Here is a 27964-nt window from a genome sequence, read left to right as displayed (position 1 = left end):
ATGAAGGCTGGACCATGGCTTCCACTCCCTGGACCTGGGCTTCTGGGCTTCTGGGGGTGCAGTAGGTCTGAATAGGCAGGCTATGAAACCCAGTCCTTTCCTGAGTGCGTGTGTGTGTGTGGCTCACACACAGAGACATGCGCACACCGTCTCTTGGTGGCACCTCCCCAGCCCAGAGAGAGAGAGAGAGCGCATGGGTTCAGTCAATTCCTTCACCAGCGTAGGATACATTTCTTCTGATCTTACTTTATTTTTCCCTTTGACTTGCTTTTGTATTGGCTGTCCCCTGAATCCAGCTAGGGAATCCATCCAGTAAGCACAGGGGCTTGGAAGCGGAAGGAAAGAAGAGGTTTTTGGGGAGGCCCACGGGGAGTGGGCAGGGGAGGGCTGGGACACTCAGGACAAGGCAAAGAGCCTTGCAGAAGAGTCCCAGCCCTGATCATACCCCCCTCCCCCGTCTTTGTCATTTGTGAGCCACTTCAGAGTTGGGGTCTCTCAGCTGTGTGAGAGCGCACTGGTGCCTCCTTAGGCCCCCCGAGTTTGCCGCTGTAAGTTGAAGCAACTGTGGAAACTCCCCCTACGCCACACCCCTCAAGGACATGGGACCGCCCCCTTGGACTCTGCAGAGCAGGGGTGTGCCTGAGCCTCAGCCCTCGGATGAGAACCGAGCTGAGCCCATTGCAGATTGCAGCGAATGCAGCCAGGTAATGAGGATGTGGCTGGGGGAGGCCAGGGCGCCCCCGTTTTTTCCCCAGCCTTAGTGGCATCTCAAGCTGAGGGCAGCTGCGATCTGTTCCCTGCCCAGCACACCAGGCTGCCGCTGAGCCCCGGGAGGGAGGAAGGAGGCCTCGGCCACCCTCCATCCGCGTGATTCGTGATTACTTCGCTGTTTCTAGGCTGGACCTTTGTCTATCCTGGCTTTCGGGGAGGTGGGGACCTGGCCAGGCGCCGTAGCGGGCACCGTGGGAGTGACTGAGGCTGCAGCTGCTTCTTGGACTGTGACTGCCCACCCCGCTATCCTCCCTGGGGAATGGGGTACTGACATGGGGCTCCTCTACTGGTGGGTGTTACCTGGATCCGCGGGTCCTGGGTCTGCAACACCCATCACAGTGTGGCTCAAAGAGAAGTGAAAGTGTCCCCTTCCCACAGGTGGAGAGAGTCGGAGGCTGCACAGCAAAGGAGGCCCAGCCAGAAGTCCCAGCAGGTGGGTGTGAAGCCCTAAGCCCCCTTCCCTGTCCCAGAGCCCCACAACCACCCTAGGGAGACAGCAGGAGGGAAGGGGGTACCGGGGGTGCTGTCACCCCAGAAAGAGGCCCGAAGGAGCCTGCTCACCGGTGCAGCCTAGCAAGAAGAAACCCAATTTAGCAGAGCCTTCTGGCAACAATTTGAACACCCATCTGTTCAGGAGTGCCCCCAAAACAAGAACGGTGGGTGGGTTGGGGGCAGGTTATACAGTAAGGCTGAGGGGCAGTACGCCTTTCTCATCTTTAGAGGTGCCCATTTTTGCCCGGCGTGGTGGCACACACCTTTAATCCCAGCACCTGAGAGGCAGAGGCAGGAGGATTTCTGTGAGTTCCAGGCCAGCCTGGTCTACAAAGAGAGTCTAAGATAGCCAAGGCTACACAGAGAAACATGATCTCGAAAAACAAAAGTTCCCACATTTACCCAGTACCTATTGCTATTGGATGCAGGGCTCTCTCCTCACATTAGCTCTGGGTCTCCGGCTTTGTGGCTCAGTGTCGTTCTCTGCCCTGTGGCATTCTGAACGGCACCTGCCTCCCAGGACTGGGGAGAAGATTGGGGGAGGCCTAGCAGCACACACACCCACACACCTACAATCCAGCACAGAGTCACTTGGGAACCATGTCCCTCTGCACTCAGCCTTGTCCCTCTGAACACATTTCGTCCTGGTCATTCACCTCAGGTCGGTGGGGACTCTCCGAGCTTTGCAGTATTTCCTGACTGCCCACCAGCAGCTTGAGGTTTCTTGAGTAAGACCAAGGTCCGGGGCAGCAACTTCTGCCTCCGGGACTCCCGGACAGATAGCCTGGTCGAGGCAGGGTTTTGAAAATCTCTCGGCCAACACTTACCCAACCCCAGAGCTGCTGGGCAGCCCACAGCCTTCCCTTGGCCATGGTTTAGCAAGTAGGAGGAGGAAGCCCAGACTGTGTCCCCAGACTTCCTTTCCTAGCCACTCCAGCCTGTGGCTAGAGTCTCCGTCCTCTTTTCATGACTCCCGCTCCATCTAGGCCAGCCACAAGTTCTGCCCTATACTGTGTTGTCATGCTGCTGGCCAAGTCCAGACTGCCATCCGCTTTGTTCCTTTGCACCATGTCCCTGTTAACATGTCCCTGCTAGGACTCTTTTTTTTTTTTTTTTTTGTTTTTTTGTTTTTTTGTTTTTCGAGACAGGGTTTCTCTGTGTAGCCTTGGCTGTCCTGGACTCACTTTGTAGATCAGGCTGGCCTCGAACTCACATCGATCCGCCTGCCTCTGCCTCCCGAGTGCTGGGATTAAAGGCATGTGCCACCACGCCCGGCCCTGCTAGGACTCTTGTCCCCGAGCTCATCAGTGTTTCTCACAAGCTGGGAGCCCTGCTAGATCTCTCGCAACCCCCACTCCTGACAATTATTTCCTTTTTTTTTCTTTTCTTTTCTTTTCTTTCTTTCTTTTTTTGTTTTTTGTTTTGTTTGTTTTTTGAGAGAGGGTCTTTCTGTGTTAGCCTTGGCTGTCCTGGACTAGCTGTGTAGACCAGGCTGGCCTACCTCTGCCTCCCAAGCGCTGGGATTAAAGGTATGTGCTACCATGCCCGGCATTTTCTTTCTTCTTTCTTCTTCTTCTTCTTTTTTTTTTTTTTTTTTTTTTTCTGAGACAGGGTGTCTCCTTGTAGCCTTGAGTGTCCTGGACTTCTCTCTATATAGACCAGGCTGGCCTGGAACTCACAGAAATCCACCTGCCTCTGCCTCCCGAGAGCTAGGATTGAAGGCGTGTGCCACCACGCCTGGCCTGAGATTTTTTTTTTTTTAAGATTTATTTATTTATTATGTATACAGCGTTCTGCTTCCATGCATACCTGCACACCAGAACAGGCAATTAGATCACATTATACATGATTGTGAGCCACCATGTGGTTGCTGGGAATTGAACTCAGGACCTCTGGAAGAGCAACCAGTGCTCCTGACCTCTGAGCCATCTCTCCATGCCCTGACAATTATTCTTTTTATTTATTTATTTATTTATTATTTTTTAATTATTTATTTTTGTTTTGTTTTGTTTTTCGAGGCAGATTTTTTTCTGCATAGCCTTGGCTGTCCTAGACTTGCTTTGTAGACCAGGCTGGCCTCGAACTCACAGCGATCCGCCTGTCTCTGCCTCCTGAGTGCTAGGGTTAAAGGCGTGCGCCACCACGCCCGGCATGATGATTATTTTTAGTCTCCTGTCCTGCTTCTCCTCTGCTCACTCCCGACTCTGTCCTCTTACGTGCTTGCTGTCAAAGGACCTTCCTCCTCCTGGGACACTTGTCCCCACAATTTTCTTGAAGCAGGAAGCTCCCATGCCACTTCCTTAGGTGTCTGGCCTCTCTCCATGAAAGAGCCAGACTTCCCATCATGCCCTGTTTGGCATCTGCCCTCCAGGCAGGTGGCAGAACCAGGCTTCCGCCCTGTGTGCTGTCCTCAAGCGTGTCATCTCCAGGCTTCCTTCCCTTGTCTCTCCCTGGACCCAGCACAGCGCCTGGTGTGGAGGAAAGGCACAGACGGCTCCCACTCCGCTGCTTGCAAAGTTAGCACAGGCTCAGGTCACACTTACACCTCTGGTTGCTCACCAGCCTGCTTTCTCCACCTCTGCACGGACCCTAGTGTGTCCTTCCTCCCAACTTGCGTGGCCTTCAGCTTCTCCCGTTCAGGTGTTTGGAGGCTGGCCACAGCACCCACTGTGCTGCACACACTGCTGCCCGTGTCCGTGCTAGGGAGTCCTTTGGGATCCTACCTGGAATGAAGTGAGCAGGTCCAGAATGTCGCCATTCAGAAGACTCTGTTACTGCGTGTCTGTCTAGGTCACGTCTTTCCGGCCATAGTGAGGTTTCTCCATAGCTGCCCAGGCAGTGGGTTTTTTTTTTTTAATCATTTTTTATTTGTTTGAATTAGTTTATTGAGGGAAAGACGTGGGCGTGTGAAAGAAAGCCTCTGTCCTCATCTGGTGAAGCCAATGTTTGACTATGTGTGAGTTAGTTTTGTTTCTGCTTTGAAAACAAAGGGAATCTCAAGGCTCTTTAGCTTCCTCTATCTACATGTAGATTGGCAGGTTATTAGTTTAATTAATTGCATTGTGTGTGTGTGTATGCACCATGTGTGATCCCCCCAGTGTGCACAAGGAGGTCAAAGGACAACTTGGCAGAGTTGATTTTCTCTTTCCACTATGTGGGTCCTGGGGAATCAAACTCAGGTTGTCAGGCCTGGAGGCAAGGACCCCCTACTGGCTAAACTATCTCGCTGGCCCTTCGCCTGCAGTTGTGCCCAACCCCTGTCTGTGTAGGTGCACATAGCTGCACTCCGAGGCTCCTGACAGTCATCCATGCTGGAGGGCGTAAGAGGAGAAGAGAGAGGGCTCACGGGAGACTGAGTTATGGGAGGGGTTGAGTCTTTGAATATTTTGATCAAATTGATGATCTTTATTTATTGATTTATTTTGGTTTTTTGAGACAGGATCTCTCTGTGTAGGCTTAGCTGTCCTGGCTTCACTTTTTTTATTATTATTATTATTATTATTATTATTATTATTATTATTATTATTATTATTATTTTGGTATTTTGAGACAGGGTTTCTCTGTGTAGTCTTGGCTGTCCTGGACTCCCTTTGTAGACCAGGCTGGCCTCGAACTCACAACGATCCGCCTGCCTCTGCCTTCCAAGTGCTGGGATTAAAGGCATGTGCCACCACACCCGGCCTGGCTTCACTTTTTAAACCAGGCTGGCCTTGAACTCAACAGAGATCCACCTGCCTCCTGCATGCTGGCATTAAAGGCATGTGCCACTATGCCTGGCCATGTTTTATTTTTGTAACTAGGAAAAGAACTCAGGGAGGGGCGCTGAGAAGACAGCCCAGGTGGTGGAGTGCTCCGCATGCAAGCGGGAGGGCCTGAGTTTGACCTCTGGTACTTACGTAAAAATTTCCAGTGGCTGTACACAACCCTAGTTCTGTGAGGCAGAGACGATAGGATGTCTGGGTTCGCTGGCAGCTGGTCTCACTGACTGGCTGAGCACCGGGTCTAGAGAGAGAACTTCACACACACACACACACACACACACTGCACGGTGTATAGAGTTACTTGGTACAGTCCTGAGATAGGCAGGGGTGGGAACCACCCACTGTGCCCACCAGTAGCCTCACTGGCATTCCCACAGGGGAGCACTCTGCATCGTAGAGAGCACCTCTGTCAACAGCGCTCTGCCTCATGTTGGTCTCCTGGGATGGTGAGTGTCCTCGGTTTGTAGCATTTGGTGGTTTAAAAAAAGGCCCATCTGGTTGGGCATGGTGGGTGACGCACACCTTAAAAAAAAAAAAGTGCATGCTACTCTTGAAAAAGACCTGAGCTCCACACTGAGGAGCTTACCACCACTGGAAACAACTCCAGTGCCAGGAATCTTCTGTCTGGCCTGTGAGGGCGCTTGCTCTCATGTCCTCAGTCCTACACACTACACATACATTTAAAAAAATAAAACAAATTTTACACACTACCTCACATAACACACACACACACACACTTTGAAAAAAATCTTTTTTTTTTTTTTTTTTTTTTTTTGGTTTTTCGAGACAGAGTCTCTCTGTGTTAGCCGTGGCTGTCCTGGGTCACTTTGTAGACCAGGTTGGCCCTTGAGCTCACAGTGATCCACCTGCCTCTGCCTCCCGAGTGCTGGGATTAAAGGCGTGCGCCACCATGCCAGGCTCGGCATGCAAACTGTGAATCTAGCTACAGCCCCTTTAGTGTTCTCAGGGCCACTCTGTAGCAGCTGATAGTGTTCGATCACTATTTATTTATTTATTTATTTATTTAGAGACAGAGTTTCTCTGTGTAGCTCTGGCTGTCCTGGAACTCTCTTTGTAGACCAGGCTGGCCTCAAACTCACAGAGATCCACCTGCCTCTGCCTCTAGAGTGCTGGGATTACAGGCGTGCGCCACCACGCCCTGCTCGTTTGCTTGCTTTTTAAAGGTTGTACGGCGTTCCGTTCTGTGGCTCCTTGCTGGTTGCTGGTTGTTTCCACTCGGTGGCCTCGGTGCTACTGTATGCTTTTCACAGATGCTCCGAAGGGGATCCAGGCTCAGGCACGCGTTCATTAATATCTGTGATTGTTTTGACTGTTTCCCCAGACTGTTCCCTTCCAATACTTTGTGACCTTCTCTTCAGGTGCTGTTCAAACTGACCCGTGAGGACAGACTGCAAAGCACACACTCAGTGGCAGCGGGGAGACGTGTCTGCCACCAGTTATCTCATTGTTGGATCCTAAGACAACAGGGAAATGACTTCCCAGGACCAAAAGGTATATTGTGTCTGGAGGTTCTGACTGTGAGAGGAGACTCGTGTGTGTGTGTGTGTGTGTGTGTGTGTGTGTGTGTGTGTGTGTGTGTGTGTGTGTTTGTGTTTTCCAGACAGGGTTCCTCTGTATACCTTTGGCTGTCTGTCCTGGACTCCCTTTGTAGACCAGGCTGGCCTTGAACTCACAGCGATCCGCCTGCTTCTGCTTCCTGAGTGCTGGGATTACAGATATGCACCACTGTGCCAGTCTGAGAGGAGAATCTTCTGGGTATTTCTTGTAGGCGTGGCAGGGGAGCCAGCGTCCACCATGCAAACCACGTCTTCTAGTTTAAGGACCCTGTACTCAGCAGAGCCTGGCTGGGTGTGGCGGGGCACATCTGTAATCCCAAATACACGGGAGGTAGCGCCGGAGGGTCCGGGTGCGGTGGCTCAAGGTCATCCTCCCTACGTGGTGAGTTTGAGCTCAAGGAGACAAAGCAGGCAAAGATTCCTCGACATCCAACTGCGCTGCATCGTGAGAGTGCTCGGCTCTGCGGGAAGGTCCTTGTCCCCCGCGCAAGGCTGGGGTCTGCCACCCACAACTAGTGGAATGAAGTCTGACAGGAAATTGTCCGCAGCCTTTTGTTGCAGTGAGATGGAGTCCATGAGGCAGTGAGGGGTGAGTGAGGTGGGTCGGGTGCCGGGAACACTGGCCCCGGGTTGCTGTTGGCTCGCTCCTGCTGTTGTGCTAGTGACCATAAGCGCTGATATAAGCAGAGGTGCGCCCCTAGAGGCAGCAGCTGCAGCTGCAGCTAGGATGGGAGTCCAGGTGGGACTGGGGATTGGAATGGCGCTGGACAGTTGTGGGGATAAATTATAAGATGCTGAAGGCTTCTCACCAGCCTCTACTAGGGTGCGGGGACAGCAGGGGGACGCGGACGTTGGAATGCAGAACCCAGCCAGGACGGACTTTGGGGAAGTGCAACCAGGTGGGGCATGCTGCCAGCACAAAGGGGCCATCTCCACTGTTGACAAGCTGGCCAGGACCCCCTGTGGCCGACTGACCCTTTCTTGGTCAGACAGCACATGCTGGACTGGTGCCCCATGCTTGAATAGTTTGCTTTTATGGGCCACGAACTTGTCCAGCACGCCTAGATTTTTCTTTTTCTTTTAAATTAATCTAATTAAAATTTAAATTAATGTAATTATATATATATATCTGTGTGTTCTCATGTGTACCCTACCTTGGTGCATTTGTGGAGGGCAGATGACAACTTGTGGGTCCCAGGGATTGAACTAAGGTCATTGGGCTTGGTGGCATGCACCTTTACCTGCTCAGCCATGTTGCTGGCCCCTGGCTTGTCTAGGTTTTGGGTTTTTTGTTTGTTTGTTTGTTTGTTTTTTGTTTTTGAGACAGGGTTTCTCTGTGTAGCCTTGACTATCCTGGACTTGCTTTGTAGACCAGGCTGGCCTCGAACTCACAGCGATCTGCCTGCCTCTGCCTCCCGAGTGCTGGGATTAAAGGCGTGCACCACCACCACCGCCCAGCACCCTCCTAGGTTTTGAGGACACGGGCATGTTCCAGGAGAGGGGGTGAGTGTGCATCACTGCACAGACCTGATTGACAGTTAACACTGCTGTGGAGATAGGCGTGGCCACCTGTCTGGACACTGACATCCTTAGAGTCTCTTTCTCCTTCTTCCTTTTCCTGCCCCTCAGTTTCCCATTTTGGGAAATGGGAGCAATAACATTAGCCTACAGAGGTGCAATGAGTTTTCCACCTAGTAGTGGTCTGTGACATTAACAGGGTCCCTGTGGATAGCTGCCATTTAGGTCAAAGGTAGCTCACTCCAGGATGGGACAAGCCAGGGGTATGGTCCATCTGCTGGCTTCCCCTATTCCACAGTTCAGATGAACACTCGCGCCTGGCCCATCTGCGAGGCTTGGAAACCAGGTGTGCAGAGTCTGGGGTAGGGAACCCTATGGGCTCACTTCCTCTGAAGGCACTGAACTTAGCTGTAGCTCTCAGCCTCGCTGCACTTATCGTGTGCTCAGGAGCTCTGAGTTCATGACCATGGCACGGCGAGTGATACCGGGGTGTGGCGCAGTCGTGGACATTTGTCTGGTGGGCATGAGGCCCCCAGGGGTCCATTCCCAGCACTGTAGGAATGTTTCCCCCATGTTCCAACACACAGCTGGCCCTCTCCATGGAACTGTCAGTGGTCCTGGGGACACACAGCTCGAGAGCTTCCTTCTCTGTCGGGACGCTCCACTCAGATAAAGTAAAGCCACATCCTTGACCGTTGACATAGAGACAAGTTTCAGGATGAACCAGACTAGACAGACATCGGAGGACAGACGTAGTCCCAAGGCACAGGTTTTAGCTTCTTGAGGGAGATGCGCATAGTGGGTCTAGGATGGATGTGTATTTAAGAAGTGAAGTCATAGCCGGACGTGGTGGCGCACGCCTTTAATCCCAGCACTCGGGAGGCAGAGGCAGGCGGATCGCTGTGAGTTCGAGGCCAGCCTGGTCTACAGAGTGAGTCTAGGACAGTCAAGGCTACACAGAGAAACCCTGTCTCAAAAAAAAAAAAAAAAAGTGAAGTCACACATATCGCAGCCCTCAGTGAGCCAGTTCACTTACCCTTGACGTTCGAGCTCAAGGCGTCTTCAGGGCCACACACATGTTGTGGTGACTGTGGGTTACCTGTGCTCTGCCAGTTGTGTTGAGGTTTCTCTCAGGTAGAGACACAGACTGGATGGCAGAGAGACATCCACTTTGTCTTCACATGTCTGTCCCCTTAACATTTGTTCCTTGCCTCTTTCCAGAAGGGAACAGCAAGGAGAGGGGCCTGAGGGCTTTCCTCAATGAACCCCAAGGCTGAAGCATCCACCCCCCACGCTGGTTCCCTGGTGACAGCTCACAGCTTCCTAGATGGATAGCTCACTCTTTCTCTGCTTTTGTGGAACAGCTCAGGTTGTGGTACCAGGTGATGTGGCCGGCTTCACATTCAACTCGCACTCCCCTCTAGGGAGGGGAACAGGGCCCTTCCCATGCCTGTTTGGGCAGGGCTGCCATTAGCCCTTTACAAATGGAACCGCGAGGCAGACAGTGGGAAGGATCCTGCCAAAGGTAACCAGCAGGGACTTCAGGGGCCTTGGGCCTTGTTCTCAGTGGGCCATGTAGGAGGCAAGGGGCCCTCCACTGGGCCACCTGGATTGCAGTCCGGCTCTGTTTCTCCCTAGCTGTGTGACTTCTGTTCCTTCTTTGGGCATCAGTAAATGAGGCCAATTTGGACCCATGTTGTAGGGATGCTCCACTGTCCCATTCTGGTGGCAGCCATTGGCCCTGTTCAGCCTCTAACCAGCGCATCTCTGGCCCTCCAGGTGAAAGTGAGATGGGCGAGCAGCATGGCTCCGGACGGACCCGGGTCACTAGTCCCCCCCACCTGAGCCAGTCAGCCGGCACAGGGGTTGTTTTTGCAAACCTCAAACTTCCTCCCCACCCTAGCGAAGGAAAGACTTCAACGCCTATTTACAGACTTCCCTGATTTTATAAATAGGCATTCCTCAGAACACCGAGCCAGGGTGGGGGGCGGGGCAGGTAGGCTCACTACACACTGCCTCTCACTGGGTAGGCCACACTTGCTGCACATGTGTTTCACTTGCACAGTCCCGGAGCGTGGAGTCTGGGGTCTTGCCAGGCCGTGGAAGGTACAGTGTGAGCAGGAGCCTGGGTAGCCTGAGCCCTGGGGTATTCAGTCAGGGGTGAGGGTGGCAAAAGAAGTGTATGAGTGTATAAAGGGGGAGGGGCGGTACCCCTGAGCTGGGATACTTGGGACGAACCTAAAAGAGAAAAGCTAGATGACAGAGTGAAAGGAGGTTACATAGTCCAGGCCAAAGGAAGCCACCTATGCAAAGGCCCTGAGGCCAGACAGACCTGCCTAGTACAAAGGCTGAATGGAGGCATCACGGAAAGATAGGGAGAGGCAGGTAAGACCAGAGCTGCAAGCCGGAAGAGCAGTGAGCCCTGATGGGGTGGGGGGAGGGGCTTGTTCTTTACTATTTAGGGTAGTGGGAAACCAAAGATATTTGAAGCAAAGGACTACAGCAGGGGTCCCCAACACCATCCCATATTCAGTGCCTTCTTGGCAAGGCTGCAAAAAAAAAAAAAAAAAAAAAAAGAAGCAGACACGCACCCCAGGTTAAGACAGCCAAAGGGAAGGCATTGGCCTGAGACCGCAGGAAGCTGGCCACCCGCAAGACTCTCCTCCCAGGGGGTCACATAGGACCGTTGTTTCCTCCAGCAGTGAGCCATGACAGGACATGAGGTGTTCAGGACCAGAGACCACACCCAGAGCAGTTTTAGTTTTACGAGACTGGCTCTTGTCTTGAACTTTCAATCCTCCTGCCTCAGCCCTGGAGTCCCAGGTGTGCCCCAGTTCTACCCAGACGGTTTTTTATGAGGACAGTGGTCCCTTGGAGGACTTACCTGGGGGCACTTACAAAAGCCCCTGGCTAAAAGGATAGGAAGATGGCAGTGTAAAGGAAGGAGGCTGCTTCTGTAGCAGGGTGGGGCAGCATGCCACATCCCTTAGGAAGCCCAAGTTCCAAGAGGCCAGAAGACTGAAGGACAGGCAGGCAGGCAGTTTGAGGAGAGCAGCTGCCAGTCTCCTAAGTACTTTCGGTTCTCAATATAGGTGGAGACATATTCTGTTTGCAGTAGAGCCCTCTGCCTACAGGTGGGACTGTGGGGGGTGGGGTGGGAGTGGGGAGCTAGCTTAGCAGGAAAGCGCCTGCTGTGCAAGTGTGAAGCCCTGAGTTCAAATCCCCGCAAAAGCAACAAAAATACTGGCTGGGTGTGTTGGATATAATCCCAGTCTCAGAAGGAAGAGGCAGGGATTTCCCCCGGAACAAACTGGCTGGTAAGTGCGACTAGTCGATTGGGAGCTCTGGGTTTGATTGAGAGAGCCTGCCTCAGTGAATAAGGTGGGAAAACTATCAAAGATGGTTCCAGACATTAGCCTCGGGTCTCCACATGCACAGCACATGTGAGCATGTGCTCACATACATGCAAGAATGAAGGCATGGGCATGGGGTGTGGAGCTGGGAGCTGGCTCATGCTGTGCTCGAATGAGGGCTGGAGTTCCCTCCCAGATTCCTCATAGAAAGCTGGGCATGTTGGGGTATGCTGTAATCTCAGGGCTGGGAGGAAGGGGGAGATGGCGGATCGCTGGGACGTACTGTCTAGGTAGTCTAGGCTGTGCACTCTAAATTCAGAGAAAGCCTATGGGGAACAGTGCCTGAGGAATGACACATCAGGTTGACCTCTGGCCTCCACTTGTGCGCGCACACACACACACACACACACTGCACATGGTTGCAGGGTGGCAGCAGGAAGCAGTGAGCAGGGTCACCCTCCAAGTGATGAGAGGTAGAATCTGGGCCAGGACAGTAGAGGAAGTTGGGAGACACAGATGGCAGGTCAAAGGTCAAAGGTCATTCAGTTGTTGAAGTGTACAGGCTCCAGGGTACAGGGCGGGGGTGGGGGGTGATGGGGGGTGGAGGGAAGGCCATGCTTGAGGACAGCTAGCCTGCCTGCATGTGGACTGGAGGAAGCAAGACACAGCTGACTCACTGACAGAATCTGCAACTGCAGGGGACCAAGTGGAGGAGAGAAATGACTTTCCACTTTGGTGACACAGAGTTGCCACTAGGCTTCATAAGAGCCTGGCCTGGCCAGGTGCTCAGTGGGTTTCACGGATCGGCATCTTTCTAGTGTGGTGAGAGGCTGAGGTGACGGGGCAGCTGAAGGACATGCCCCCAGCCCCACCCCTCCACCCTGGTGGTCAACCCTTTTCTGGAACTTTGCTGCTTCTGGTGTGACAGTCTTGACTTAAAACCAGACTTCTTTTCTGCTCTGCTTGATACCACAGGTATTTTCATCCCAGATTACTCAAGTCACTTCTTGACTGGTCAAAAAGTTTCAGAGAGAGAGAGAGAGCTCACCTCTCCTGTAATATGTGGTTTTGGTAGAAAGCCCGAGCCTCAGTGGCTTTTGCCTGCAGGGTGAGATGTTTCCCGGGGGGAATTCATGGCCAGCCTGGGAGGGGTGGGACTCAGGCCACACAGCCCCTATTTTATGGTGCTTACTCATAAGGGAGTCATACAGTTAGGTACCGCGAGGAGGGCTCTGAGGGAGAGCGAAAGCAGAGGCTGTGAGGCTGGGAGTGGATCTGGCTCTGGTTCCGGATCCAGGACCGGCCACTCTGAGGAAGTGCCATTGCAGCTGAGTCCTCATGCATGGGGAAGCATGAACCAAGGTCATGGTGAGGAGAGGAGCCACCAGGCTGGAGGGCTTTGGGGGGGTGTGTTGGGGAGGGGGGGCGGGGGGATAGTGTGAGGCTCCAGGGCAGGGGTGGGAGGGTGAGAGGTGGAGGCCCAGGCAGGCTGCTGGAAACAGAGGGGCTGGGCCTCACAGGTCCATGCCCACCACATGAAGGGTCTTGGATGCTTCCCTTGGCCTTTTGGTGGAGAGCAGCACAAAGGAACAATTGCAGGGGTGAGGAGGGCAGGGACACAGTCAAGGTGAGACTCACTCAGGCCTGGGTAGAGAATGGAAAAGTCAGGGATCAGAGGAGGCCACGTTGCCTTCCTGGGCCATGTTTAGACTAGAACGCTGGCTGAGCAGGAAGCACACGTGAGGGCAAGAGAGATGGCTGCCCTCTGTGCTTGGGGCTCTGGATGAAGCTGCTCCCAGGAGGCCAAGCACTGTTTTAAGGGGGGTTTTTTGTTGTTGTTGTTGTTGTTGTTGTTTCTGGAGGCAGGGAACGGCTTCCCAGCTTTTGAAGAAATGTAAAGTCTGTGGCCCCTGAGGCGGTGAGGCAGCGAGGCAACGCCTGCCCCTTTCCAGGCTCCACACTCCTTCAGCCTCACCTCGGCTGTGACAATGGGGCCCTGGCACTTAGCAAGAAAATGCTGGGTCTATGCGGAGGTGTTTCTTGACCAAAGCTGGAGCTACGGAAACATAAGGCCACTTAGGGCAGGGCAGCGGACAAGGGGACAAGGTGCTCCCCCTTCCGCAGTCTCCTCCCAAGTACACAAGCTCCTTGTGTGGCTGAGGCGGGAACCCAGGGCCTAGACTGCACTGAGCAAGCTCTGTATCCACCCTGCTGCATGCCTTCGCCCGTTTCCTTGTACAGTCCTCCTGCTTGGAGTTTATTATGCTTCAATCAAGTGTAGATACTTTTTCCAGCCATTTAAAAATGTACCTTATTTATTTACTTTATGGTCTGTTTACCTGTGTGTGTGCTGGGTCTGCGTGTGCCACGGGGTACACATGGCGGACTTAGAGAAGCCGGTTCCCTCCTTCTACCACGTGGCTCTCAGGGATCGAATTCTGGATCATTCGACTTGGCAACGAGCGTCTTTACTCATTAGGCCATCTCTTTTTTACTCTCCCTGTCATCTCTTGGAACTTTGGCTGTGCCCGTGTTAGACTACTTGTTAGTGTTCCTGAGGCTCTGCTTGCTCTGTTTCCTTTCTGCCAACTGGTAATTTAAAAAAAAAAAGATTTATTTATTATTTATACAGTACTCTGCCTGCATATGTGTCTGCACACCAGAAGAGGGCCCAGCAGGCATTACAGATGGTTGTGAGCCACTATGTGGTGGCTGGGAATTGAACTCAGGACCTTTGAAAGAATAGACAGTGCTATTAACCTCTGAGCCATCTCTCCAGCCCCTCAACTGGTAATTTTTGTATGTAATTCTTTGCATGTGTGTGATCATGTGCATGTGTGTGAGTGCAGGTGCATCACACTCCAGTGGGCGGGTGGAGGTCAGAAGGTAATCTTCCGCCTCCTTCCTTGATACAGGGTCTCCTGCCGCTCGTTGGGCACACCAGGCTAGCAGGCTCACGAGCTCCCCGGCAGTGTCAGGTCATACCTTCCCTTGGTGCGGGAATGCCGGCGTGATCAACATGTGATACCGTGTGTAGCTCCATGAGAAGCAGGCCTTACGCACTGAGCCGTCTCGCCAGCCTCCCATTAGTATTTTCTGGTCTTGTAGAGCTGAAGCTGGCTTTGAACATGCTATGTAGCCAAGGCTGGCCTTGAACTCCTGATCTTCCTGCCTTTACCTCCTAAGTGCCTTGTTATAGGCATTCAGTACCATACTGGCTCTTAAGCCTCTCCACTGATTTTTCCTTCCTTTATAGTAGTAGCCGTAGAGCTGTTTATCAGTTATTTCTCTGTGGAGATTCTTTCCTTGTGAACCTGTCTTCATTTTTATAGTGCTGGAGATCACATCTAGGGCCTCACTCACACAAAGCAAGTGCTCTTCCCCTGACCTATAATGCTCAGCCTCTTTCTCACTTTTTTGAGATAATGTGTTACTATGTAGCCTAGGTTGGTCCTAGAACTCACTCTGTAGACCAGGCTGGCCTTGAACTCAGAGATCTGCCTGCCTCTGCCTCCTGAGTGCTGAAATTAAGTGTGCGCCACCACCGCCCACCTTGATTTTTCAGTCCTTCTGTCCCAGATTCCCAAGTGCCTGTGCTACCAGTCCCTGCTTCCATGCCATCACTGAACTTACATGTTACAGTCAATTTGGCGGCCAGTTCCGTTATGTGTCTCCACTTTGAGTTTTGAGTACACACTGGCCAAGTTTTCCTGCATCTTTCTGTGGAGTCATTTCTGTCGTATGCTGGCCACTATGGAGCCTGGGCTGCTCAGCAATGCCGCTGTCTTTCCTGACCAGGTACTGAGCTTTGTTCAATAGGCCATTCATTTAAATGGGAGTCAGCTAATTTCTTTTTATTATTAGTTATTTATTTTTATTTCACGTGCATGTGTTTTGCCTACATGTATGTCTGTGTGAGAGTGCCAAATCTCCTGGAGCTGGAATTATAGGCAGTTGTGAGGTGCCATGTGGGTGCTGGGAATTGAACTCAGGACCTCTGGGAGAGCAGCCAGTGTTCTTAACCACTAAGCCAGCTGATTTCTTTCTTTAGCTGTAACTGTGTATTTTCTTTTCTGCTTTACGTTTACTTATTTGTAGGTGAAGGAACACGCACATGCCACAGCACATGTGGGATGGTCAGAGGTGTGGGACACCTTGTGGGTGTCATTTCTCACCTTCTATCATGTGGGTCATGAGGACTGAACTGGGGTCTTCAGGTTTGGCGGCAAGTGCCTCTACCAGCTGAGCCATCTGGTGGCCCGGGATTGTATGCTGGGATGAAGTTAGTCTGTTGCTTTTCTGGCATTTCCACCGAAGCCTTGGGGCTGTGAAGACCTCTCTGGCTGTGGGAAAGGCCACCCTCGCTCAGCCTCGCAGAGTCTCTGCAGCTCTTCTGTCCCTCATGTGGCTCTCTGAGAGCTGTCTGTTATAATTGGCCTCACAGCATCTGCTGGTCCGTGACATTTGGGGTCCGGCAAAAGTGCATCTTTGTGTCTCTGTCTCCCAGCCCTGAGATTCCTGAGGAAGGGAGGGAGCGGCAGTCTCCCACCAGTCTCCCTGAGTGCCAGACTTCATTTCCTTCATTTCTTCATCTACAAAGTTCCTGCAGGCAGAGATTCAGGGGGCTGTGGGCCACCATTCCTTTCTTAGGAGCTCTGTGTGTGTGTGTGTGTGTGTGTGTGTGTGTGTGTGTGTGTGTGTGTGTGTGTGTATATGTGTGTATGTCTAAAGATTTATTAAGTATACGGTGTTTTGACTGCAGCTACATCTTCATACCAGAAGAGGGCACCAGAAGAGGGTACCAGATCTCATTATAGATGGTTGTGAGCCACCATGTGGCTGCTGGGAATTGAACTCAGGACCTTTGGGAGATCAGGCAGTGCTCTTAACCTCTGAGCCATCTCTCCAGGCCTGTGTGTGTGTTTATTTGATTTCCTGGCCATGGAGGAGGGAAGGGCGGCAGCAGTTACTCGAGGAATCAGAATCCCATCCTTCACGTGTTATGCCCTGGCCTCTCAAAACATCCCCAAACAACATTTTCCACATAAAATTCCTAATCATTGGTCTGGCCAGTCAGTGATGGCACACGCCTTTAATCCTAGCACTCGGGAGGCAGAGGCAGGTGGATCTCTGTGAGTTTGAGGCCAGCCTGGTCTACAAAGTGAGTCTAGGACAGCCAAGGCTACACAGAGAAAGAAGAGTAGTCAGTGCTCTTAGCCACTGAGTCGTCTCGCTAGCCCCAAGGCTTTATTTTTAATTACATGTATATGCATGTGTCTGTGTGTGGGTATGTGTTTGTGAGTGCAGGTGTCTATGGAGGCCAGCAGAGGGCGATGGATCCCCTGAAGCTGGAGTTACATGATGGTTGTGTTGCCATGAGGGTGCTGGAAACTGAACTCAGGTCCTCTTTGAGAGCAGCATTCACTCTTGGCCACTAAGCCATTTCTCCAGCTTCATTGGTTTGCCTTTCAGACAGATAGGGTCTTATTATATAGCTCCAAATGATCTGGAACTCACAGAGATCCACCTGCCTCAGCCTTTTGAAATCAAAGGTGTGTGCTAGCATACCTGGCCATTTCCCAAGCTTCTACTTCCCTTTCCACAACAGACATAGAACCCAGGGCCTTAGGCCTACTGGGTAAACATAGAACCCTCTGGGTCTTCACCTTGCTGTACTAAACAGATGTCTAAAGATCTGGCTGTGGCCTGGGGAGATGGCTCAGTGAGACAAACATGAGGGCTTGAGTTTGAGACCCCATATAGAAGCAGAGTGTGGCCATGGAGACGTGTAATGCCAGGGCTGGTGGAGGCTGAGACAGGAGGATAAAAGGCTTGCTGTCTGCCAGCCTAACTCTGGCTTGTGAGAGACTCTGCCTCCAAGGAATAAGGTGGAGACTGATGGCGCATAACAGTTGATGCCCCCTCTGGCCTGTGCATACCTGTGTGTGTGTACATGTGTGTGAGCACACATACATACACCTCACAGTTATGGCCACGTTGAAAATTTTTTATTATTTTTATTTTATTATTTTATTTGTTTTATTATTTATTTTTGTTTTATTGTTAAAGTATATTATAATTATATTATTAATATAAATTATGTTTTGTTTTGTTTAGTTTTTATTTTTATTATTTATTATTTTATTTGTGTGTGTGTGTGTGTGTGTGTGTGTGTTTGTGTGATGTGTGGGAACCAGGAGATCCCAGAAGAGGCATCAGATCTTCCAAGAGCTGGAGTTATAGGCAGTTTTAAGCCATCTCACATAGATGCTTGGATCTAAACTCAGGGCCTCTGGAAGGGCAGGAAATGTTCTTCAGTGCTGAGCTGCCTCTCTGGCCCTCTGGCCACTTTCCTGTGTTCACTCAGCAACCTAACCAAAAAAAAAAAAAAAAAAAAAAGAAAGAAAGAAAGAAAAAGGAGTGTGGAGAGTGTGCAGTGTGTGGGGCACTGTTCAAGGTACTGAACTTGCAATGTACAAGATGGCAAAAGCCTACTTCTCATGGAGCTGAGAGCCCAATGGGACAGGCAGCCAAGCGGCTGTGACATGACCATGTCAGCAGCAGCAGCAAACAGCTCACCTTACCCTACCCAGGCACCCCCCACCCTACCCAGGCACCTCCCCTCAGGCAGAGCCAGAGACCATGTCTAGGAGACTTTGCAGAGTGAGCCAGAGCAAAGCAGAGACCGTGAGTTCATTAAGTATTCAGGCAGACAGGCAGGCAGGCAGACATGCAGAGGAGAAAGACAATCTCAAGACATGAACGTTGGCCCCTCAAGGGAGTCAGTCATACACAGGTGTCTACAATGGATATTTATAAAATCCTTCAGCTTTCTAAGGGACGGTCCTAGAAGGCTGTAATCTGTAAGTTTTTGGGTTGTTTGATGTTGTTGGGTTTTTTGGTTTTGGTTTTTTTTTGAGGCAGTGTTTCTCTGTGAGTAGCCTTGGCTGTCCTGAACACACTCTGTAGATCAGGCTGGCCTCAAACTCACAGAGATCTGCCTGCCTCTGCCTCTGCCTCTGCCTCTGCCTCCAGAGTGCTGAGATTACAGGTGTGCACCACCATGGCCTGGCTAGTTTATAAGTTTTAAATAAACTTTAAAGGTTAAATAAAAATACACATTCTGGTTTACTTATTTTCTTAAAGAATTCCCTTTTGAGTCAGGTATGGTGGTAGATGCCTTTAACCCCAGCACTCGGAGGCAGAGGCAGGCAGATCTTATGAGTTCAAGGGCCCAGTCCAGGACAGCCAAAACTACACAGAGAAACCCTGTCTCAACAAAACAAAACAAAACAAAAAAGTATTCCCTTTTGAGAGTAGGTGGTGGCACACACCTTTAATCCCAGCACTCAGGAGACAGAGGCAGGTGGGTTCCAGGACAGCCAAGACCCTGTCTCAAAAAACCAACCAACCAACCAAAAAACCCAAAGAATTCCCTTTTGTAAATCGAACTGTAAGGTGGTGCATTTGTGTGTGTGTGTGATGTGTGTGTCAGCATGTGTGTGTAGAGGGCAGATGACAACATTTGGGAATCAGTTCTCACTTCCCACCTGTTTTGAGGCAGAGTCTCTCGTTTCCTCCTGGGCTGCCACTCCAGGGTCACTGGCTGCAGTGACTGCAGGCAGCTGTGCCTCCCTCTCTCCCTCTGGGGTGCTAGGATTACAGATGTGTGTCACTGGATTTGGCTTTTTAAATCTGAGTTCTGAGGCCCCAAACTCAGGTTATTGGGCTTGTGAATCAAGCTTCTGTACCTACTGGGTGTCTACTGGGCCCTTGACATCATAATGTAAAGCCAGGACAAAAGGAAAAAAAAGAAGGAAGAAATCACAAGGAGATTTTTGAGGTTCAGCACAGATTTCGGGTCAAGTGAAGAGTGTCGATATGCTAAAAGTAAAAGTGAACTTTGCATTCTTAGCACCCTTGTTTGGAGTGTCTTCAGGAAAGCACCTGCAGGTGAGTCCTGTTCTGTAGGCTGAGTTGAAGTTTCTCCAGGCGCAGTTGGCAGGAGAAGCAGCCCGGAAGCCCTGGGGGGGGGGGGGGGAGGGGCTTCTTTCTCATCTCATACTAATTTCTAGCACTGTGACTGTGCTGATGCCACTAAGACACAGAAGCCAGGGGGGAGGGAGAAATTGGGTGGGGGGTATAGGATGAGGCTGAGCCTCTCAGAAGAGGTGAGCTTGGAGACGCCTCCCTGCAAGCCCGACAGGAAGGGACTGAGTGCGGAGAAGCACTGGGGAGCTTCAAAGGCATGCCACGGCCTCACTGTATGTGAGCTCTTTATGGGTCCTGTTCAGAACAGAGTCCTAATGCAGAACCTTCAAGAATTGCCTGCATGGATTATACATGCTAGTGATTAATGGGAAGGGATGGGACACCTTATAAGAATCTTATCCAGAATTTTATGAGGATTATGTCATTGCCTTGAATTGATCCCAACTGACCCAGACGACAACAGTTTGCAAATTTTTTTTTTCTTTGAGACATGGTTTCTCTGTGTAGTCTTGACTGTCTTGGACTTGCTCTGTAGACCAGGCTGGCCTTGAACTTGCAGATTTCACTGTTTATCAGCCAATATCCATGAATATTTATTTTAGATTGCTTTTAACCTCCATATTTGCTGCTTTCAGCAAATGCATCGTTCTGGGTCAGGAGCACGGAAGAGAACCTGACTTAGATCAGAGCCATGTGTTAGCCCGGGTTGTAAAAGTTGATTACACGGGCAGTCCAGAGCAAGTTAGTTGCTACCTCGTTCTTTGAAAGGCAGGTTAAACAAGCAGGCTGATGCACAGTGGGATAGCCCTTATTGCCTTTTTGGGTAGGGTCATACTATGTAGCCCAGGCTGGCCTTGAAGCCCTCCTGCTCCTTGCCTTCACTTCTTACACACTGGCATGACAGGAGTGTGCCACTATGCTAGATATACAGGGAAAAACTCCCTTTTCTGCCTGTGAGTCTAGAACTGGTCTGTGAAGACGACTTTTGGCTTCTGTGAGTTCTCGGTGAAACTGTACTTTTACTTTCGGATGCTTCCTCCTCTGCCCTCACCAGCTCTCAATTTCTCTGAAAGTGCACAGCTCTGCCAGTATTTTCACATGGGCCTTATGTTGAGACTGGGCTGTAGTACAGCAGGTGACTGCCCACCAGACCACAGGGACATGTCCGGTGGCACTGGGGTTTCCTGTTGCCTCATGTACAGAGATACTAGGTTCCAAAAATGAGTGCCCCTAAAAACCCCACCTTTTTAAATCCAGACTAGGGTGCTCTAGGGTTCTGCTCCCCGTCACAGCTACAGGGAACTCAAGTGCTTGTTCCCCCCCCTTCACCCCGCCCTGCTCTAGGCCGTCACTCGCAGACCCAAGGTGGCTTCCACCAAGAGGATGAGCAGGTTCCTGAAGCACTTCACCGTGGTTGGGGACGACTACCACACGTGGAACGTCAACTACAAGAAATGGGAGAATGAGGAAGAGGAGGAAGAGCAAGCCCCCACACCAGCTGAGGGGGAGGGCAGTGCCTCCCCTGATGCTGAGGCTGGCTCTGTCCAGACACCCAGGCCACCCCTGGACTTCAGGAGCAGGCTGAGGAAGCTCTTCAGTTCCCACAGGTTTCAGGTAAGAGAGTAAGGTTGTCAGGTCTGCAAGGTGGGAACCCCCTCTGCCCCTGCCACCCGAGCACCTACCATGTGCCATGTTCCGTGGTCTGACCTGTATTAGCAGTGGGGGGAGGGGAGATAAGAAAGGTTAAAGGTCACTCACTGGCCCATTCCTCCAGGGAGTATGACTTGGGCGTGACATAGGAGAGCATGTGGACACAGGCTGCAGCTTTGAAAACGTGACCTGAGGGACAGGCCAGACAGGGAAGGTCCCAGCTGTGTGTGATACTTGGGAACTAAACTGTCCAGAACGTGCACAGCACAGCCGGGTAGACAGATGGGAGGCTGAGGGAGGGAGGGGAAGAGGAAGGGGGTGGATGCTTGTAAAAGATGGGATTTCCTTTTGGGGTGGTGGAAATTCACTAGAGCCAGACAGTGGTGGCAGCTGCACAGCTCTGTGACTACCCGCTGCCAACTCTGAACAGTTACTTTACACTGGTTATTTTCACACTGTGAGAACCCTGCCTGTGTGAATACTCAAAGTACACTATGAGAGAAGCAGTCATTCCACAGTGGCTGCTTCGCGACAAGGCCACGGAGGGCTCCCTGCTCTGCAAGCTCATCACCATGGGCCGGGCCCTCAGACCCTTCTTTATGGAGCGGTGGCGAGGACACGTGGGGCTGGGGAGATGGCTGAAGTGCTTGTTGGGCGAGCATGCTGAGTTTGGTTCCCCAGCACCCAGGGGAAATGTTGGGTATGGCAGTACATGCCAGTAACCCCAGCACTGGGAGGTAGAGACAGGAGGTTCCTTGGGGCTCACTGACCATTGGTGAGGCCCAGGTTCCCTGAGAGATCCTGTCTCAAAGAATTAAGTGGAGAGAGTAACAGAAGACACTAACATGGGTCTATGATTTTAACATGTATGCATGCATGCAGGAACACACACACACACACACGCTCCACATACATGCCTGGCTCTCACTGGCACCACCTCTCTCCAGATGCTGCCATAGGGGGAGGAAGGGGACTTCCTGGCTTCAGAGAGAAACAGCTGAGCTGAGCTCAGCCTATGGAGGCCATCTGCTCCAACACTGCAAAGGGCAGTTGTTCAAAAAGATTTATGTATGTGTATGTGTGTACCCACCGGTTGTATGCTAGAGCCCTCAGAGGCCAGGGGTGTCCGGTCCCCTGGAGCTGGAGTTCCAGGTGGTTGTAAGTCACCTGCTGGGGGTTCTAAGAACTGAACCTAGGTCCTCTGCAAGAGCAGTAAGCATTAACTACTGAGCCATCTCTCCAGCCCTGTGAGCAAGGGTAGGCAGGCCCCTGCCTCTGCTCTGAGGTGTCTAGTAGCATGGCTGTCCTAGGAGGATGCCAGAGAACGAGGGCATAGGGACAGTCACAGCTCCTCGTGGGTCTCCTGCCACAGGGAGGCACTTTGGGAATGCCAATCTGAGCACCAGAGCCCAGGTCCCTTCTAGAAGCAGCTGAGGTTTTACCACTGGTCTCAGGGGGGAAATGTCTTTTCTCCCACTTAAAGCAAGCCAACAACCCAGCGTCCCTTGCATCTTGCCAGCCCCTCTGCGGCTGCAGCAGGAAACATGGTATTATGTTGTTGGGGTTGAAATCCCAAACCTGCAATTTCAGAGCAAATGGAGGGAGCCAGCTTCCTTCCAGCTGCAAAGGGAGCCCCACCCCACCCCCTCTGCAAGGGACTCCTCCCCGCTCCAACTCTGCCTGCTGGTCTTGGGCCTGACTCTCACAAACCTATTTATCCTCTGAGGAGACCAGTGATCCACCTATTGTAGATGGCAGCAAGCTGGATGTGACAAATGCTGCTTAGAATGGCTAGATGTCCCTCGAAGACAGAAATTAGGAATCAAGAGGTAGTTAGTTAGGACTGTCACTGGATACTCTGGGCGGAGCACAGTAAGCCCAGGGGTAGAAGGTCATGTTTCAGGCAGGGGACTGAGGTGGTTGAGGGCCTGGTATGGAAGGAGACTGTGGTCGCTGAGTAGGGAAGTAGAGAGCGGGTGCAAGGTTCCTGGGGAGAAAGCAGCAAGCTTGCTCAATGAGGCAGGCGCCGCTGTGGGCAGGCTGTGTGAGGGTGACATGACCAGATTGGCTGAGGACCTTGGATGGAAGCCAAATGGATGGGAGGAGGAGTTCAAGAGTCTTGCTCTCTGTTGCTAGAATCTTCCAGACATAGTGACAAGAGTGTGCTGTCACTGGAGATGGCATAATCAAGGGAAGACACGGATGAGCCGGCCTCCAGGGAAGGCAGACCTGAGATGGGTTTGGCGCTTTGATCAAGGGCGGCCATTGACTACTTCTGTGGTGTGTGGTGCCTAGTGCCGAGTTCACCACTAGCCAGGTCAGAGTACTGTCACTGCCCATCCTGCCTGTTAGAACCCCTCAGTCTGCATCTTACCTGTGTCCTAGGGACCATCATGTGGCCCGAGGGTCACAGCTCATCCACATAGTAGGACAGATCCATGTTGCGTGCCTTTAAGTAGCTGGGTGGTGAGCCCATTTTCAATATGCTTATGCTTTGGTTTTAGATCATGTGACTTTGCTGATCCTTCTGATTACAAATTAACCAAGAATTAAACACAAAAACAAAATCCAGGCTGGGAAAATAGTTCTGACAGCAAAGTACTTCCTGTACAAGTAAGAGGACCCCGAGTTCTGGGGCCTAGAACCCAGGCTTTAAAAGGAAACAAAGTGGCTGGAGAGGTAGCTCAGAGGTTAAGAGCACTGGCTGTTCTTCCAAAGGTTCTGAGTTCAATTCCCAGCAACCACATGGTGGTAGGCAGGCACACATGCAGGCAAAACACTGTATACATAATAAACAGAGAGAGAGAGAGAGAGAGAGAGAGAGAGAGAGAGAGAGAGAGAGAGAGAGAGAGAGAGGAAGGAGAGAGATGGAAGACCCTCCCTGCTGTTGTAGCCCTGAGGAGAGACAGGAGTCCTGGGCTCACTGGCTGGTCAGTCTAGTGGGCCCAGGCCATTGTGACATTCAGTCTCAAAACATAATATCAGACCAGCACTCGGGAGGCATAGGCAGTCAGATCTCTGTGAGTTTGAGGCCCCCCAAGGCTACATAGTGAAATCCTGTCTCAACAAGAAAGAAAAACAGCCAAGGTGGGGACGCCTAGGGAAGGGTATCTGAAGACGTCCTCTGGCCTCCAGGCATGTGCACCCACAGGAACACATAAAGGCAAAAACTGTAACACCTCCACCCCAGTCTGTCACCTGGATGTCCCCACTGCCATCAGCAGTACCAGTGCACTCCACCCAACGGGTCACAACCCACCCCTATCTTCCCACTCTCCAGGAAGCTCTGCCTTCTTCCTCTTGCCCCCCCCACCCCCACCCCAGCATGCAGGGTGGACACTTCACACTCTGGGATTAGCATGCTTCACCCCCTGCCACCACACTCCCTGAGGACAGGCAGCCTTTGGTGTTGGGGGATCCCTTCTGGAACTGAGAGTCCCTAGGCTGGGGTATGTCAAATAACTTACTGAGCATCTGTTCTGTGTGTACCCCAGCAACAGTGACCACAGAAATAGAAAGTAAAACATATTTGCCTTTTGGAGTGGCGATTGCTTTCAGAGCTGGTACCAGAGAAACAGACTGGGTGACCACCGGGCAGGGAGTAGGAGAGTGGCCCCACCCCAGTCTCCATCCTCTTGCTCTTCCCCACCAGGTGGTCATTATCTGCCTGGTCATCCTGGACGCCCTCCTGGTGCTTGCTGAGCTCCTTCTGGACTTGAGGATCATCAAGCCGGATGAGAACGACTATGCAGAAAAGGTACGCACAGGGCCCAGGCGCACGTGATGCAGGAAGCCAGCGTGTATGCTACGGAAGCACTCAGGACTGAGCTGCAGGCATAGGCCATCCTTACGTTTTAGTTGAGTGTCTCTGCAGCCCAAGAAGGCTTTAAACTAGTTTATCTTTCCACTTCCTAAGTGTTGGGACTGTACCATATATACATTTTAAGACAGGGTCTTGTTATGTAGCAGTGACCTTCAACTTTCAATCCTCCTGTCTCAGCTTCCCATGGGATGACAGCCAGGCCTGGCCAGAGATGTTTACGTCTGGCACTGCTTAATTATCTGTAAAGGGAAGACACCTGTCTGTGATGGTGACAGCTAGCCTCAGCCCTGCGTCATCTCTGGTACCCAGGCAGGTATGGCCAGAGACCACCCTATAACCGTGTTTTCTTGCTCACTCTGTCCCGTCAGATATTCCACTACTTGAGCTTTGCCATCCTGGTCTTCTTCATGTTGGAGATTATCTTTAAAATTTTTGTCTTCCGCTTGGAGTTCCTCCACCACAAGTTTGAGATCCTGGATGCCATCGTGGTGGTGGTGTCATTCGTCCTCGACCTCGTCCTCTTGTTTAAAAAGCACCAGTTTGAAGCTCTTGGCCTGCTGATCCTCCTGCGGCTCTGGCGGGTGGCCCGGATCATCAATGGTGCGTCCCCTGTGCTCCAGGGCTACGCAGGGGTGTGGGCACTGTGGTGGGTACTGAGATGGGTGCAGTGCCCAGATGTCTGGGATCTCATACCCGGTGGCTGTATTGTGGCTACTGCCTCCCGGCAATCTGGAGAAAGGTATGACAGTACTACCTGGTGGCGAGCTGCTACCTCTAGCTGCAGTCTAGGATTGCTCAAGTCATTGTACACTCTGGTCATGCCTTCATGGCTACCAGAAGGTAGTGAAGGGAGCTAAGGCGTCCCTTGGGACCCCTGCCTAGAGACCACGGGGGTCCCCACATGGAGCACACAGCATGTCTCACGACACCTGGGGACCTCTTGCTCTGCTCAACTCCAGATACAAGTGCTCACGTGACGCCTGCCTGGGTCTGAGGAGCAGTGCTTCTGCCGGGCCATGCTGGCTGTGGTTGGAGCTGTTCAGTCCTGCACAGAACCAAGGCTGTCACCTTCTAAGATCTGTCCTCCTCAGCAGTTCCGCTGCTGAGGGCCTGGGGTGTGCTCAGGGGACCTAGATGGTCAGCCAGGCTTGGGGAGCCCGGGATGAGGGGTGGCAGTGCGTGTGGCTCATGTTTGGGGTAGGCGTGTCCTCTGATGGGGCTATGACCTTGCGAGCTTTGGCTGGCACTTGTGCCCCACAGCCCAATCAGTTCAGCAGGACCTCCGGGTAAAGTGGGCTGCTAGGGCTATGGGACTGCAGGTGGCCACAGCTAAGCAAGTTTAGCTTTGGGGAGAGGAGAAAAGGAAACAAGGAATATTCCTTTGTGTCTTACGGAAACAAAAATGATAGGCCAGTAACATATGGGGTTTAAATGAATTTATCAAAAGACAGATGCAGTTAGTTGAATGCATCATAGTGCAGCCACAGTGAAGGGCTCCCTGAGGGGGTGCCTTGGCTAAGAGGGCTGGACGCCCCACACCGAAGCTGGGGCAGGTACGTCTGTGGCACTCCCTGGCCTATCTGGGTCTGTATCCAAGGCACAGCACTGGTGTATCTTTTTTGGTTTGGAGACAGGATTTCTCTGTGTAGACCAGGCTGCCCTCAAACTCACAGCGATCCACCTGCCTCTGCCTGCCTCCTGAGTGCTGGGATTAAAGGTGTGCGCCACCACACCCGTCACAGCACTGGTGTTTCTTGAGACTGGCCATGGGGTCACTGGAGCTGTGTAAGGCATCCCAAGTCACCAGATCAGGTGCCAAGTAATCAAGTGTGCTACAGCATGGGGGTTCCTGCTGGGGACACCTGTCCTCAGGAACAGGAATGAGCTAGCCTGCAGAGACTGCACCCATGTGGGCCGCAGGGTACTACCTAACCGCAATCCCTAGCTCAGGAAGTGGCAATCTTGCCCTCCTTGCTGAGGCTTCCCAGTGACAGTTTCTCTCTACATGCCCTAAGTATGTGTATGAATTAGAATGCACGTCTTGGGGCTGACACTTGCCAGTAAGCTAGACAGCCAGAGTTCACGCCCTAGGACCCAACGGTGAAAGGAAAGAACTGACTCCCGCAAGCTGTCCTTTGACGGTCCACACGCACTCTGTGGTGCACGTGTGCGCTCCCCTGCCACAGTGTAATAGTAAAACACGTTTCAGACTAGAAGCTGTGGCACCACTGTGTCTGCCCCTCCCCACTAGGCATCATCATCTCGGTGAAGACCCGCTCGGAACGGCAAGTCCTAAGGTTAAAGCAGATAAACCTCCAACTGGCCACCAAGATCCAGCACCTGGAATTCAGCTGCTCTGAGAAGGTGAGCCTTGGAAGAGGTTCCACTGCTGTCCCCTCTGGCACACTGCTGACTTCCCTCCTATGGCCTGTCGCTCCCTCTTCCTGATATTTTTGGCTTACTCACCGGGTCCTGGAGCCAGTCCAGTCCCTCCTTTGGGGATCCTGTTCCTGCCATCACTGCCCAGGGCCCTTCCTGAGAGCCACTCTCTGAGGCTCTTAGCTGTCTGCAGCCCCGGCCTGGGGCAATGAGGCTCAGAAGTTTACCACCCAGCACTTGTCTGCTTTTACAACAGGAACAAGAAATCGAGCGACTCAGCAAGCTGTTGAGACAGAATGGACTTCTGGGGGACGTGAACTAGCCTTCCAGAAGCTTCACCCTAGAGAAGCTGAGCTGTGGCCAGAGAGCAACTGTGTGGCGCCAAGTCCAGTCCCCATCTTTGCCTTGGCTTGCGCTCCCTGGACACTGGGGACACATCGTTGGCGCTGCTGCCTCCTTGCTGTGACCCGGAGCCACCTGTCCACGCCCTTCTCCTGCAGCAAAGGAATCATAACCACCTTTTTTTCAAGCTGGACTCTACTGTCGCTCAAAAATGAACAAGGAAGCTGGGCTTGTAAATCCCAGTTAATGCCACTGCATCCCTCTGTGTGTTGGCGACCCGCACCTCCCGAGAGGACCAGAGGCTGG

General features: G+C 52.0%; 1 protein-coding gene across 6 annotated transcripts; it reads left to right on the top strand.

Annotated features, from left to right (window-relative positions):
• Window positions 1–578: 578 nt before the first annotated feature.
• Window positions 579–27915, top strand: HVCN1 (hydrogen voltage gated channel 1). Of its 6 annotated transcripts, XM_084762736.1 has the most exons (8): window positions 579–704; window positions 1150–1204; window positions 2706–2792; window positions 6404–6536; window positions 20809–21078; window positions 24767–24871; window positions 25306–25537; window positions 27189–27915. In XM_084762736.1, exons 4-8 carry the CDS (start codon window positions 6516–6518, stop codon window positions 27383–27385), a joined length of 825 nt encoding a protein of 274 aa, XP_084618862.1. In that variant the 5' UTR covers window positions 579–704; window positions 1150–1204; window positions 2706–2792; window positions 6404–6515; the 3' UTR covers window positions 27386–27915. The 6 variants fall into 6 exon arrangements, with proteins under 6 accessions (XP_084618862.1, XP_084618861.1, XP_084618863.1 ...); XM_084762735.1 differs by lacking the exon at window positions 2706–2792; XM_084762737.1 differs by lacking the exons at window positions 579–704; window positions 1150–1204; window positions 2706–2792 and adding an exon at window positions 5402–5470.
• The last annotated feature ends 49 nt before the right edge of the window (window positions 27916–27964 follow it).

The sequence above is a fragment of the Acomys minous genome (genome assembly GCF_964271855.1).
Source record: "Acomys minous genome assembly, chromosome: 16".
In the NCBI taxonomy this organism is placed as follows: Eukaryota; Metazoa; Chordata; class Mammalia; order Rodentia; family Muridae; genus Acomys; species Acomys minous.
Note: the sequence above shows the minus strand (reverse complement) of the source record. Positions and strands in the feature narration are given on the sequence as shown.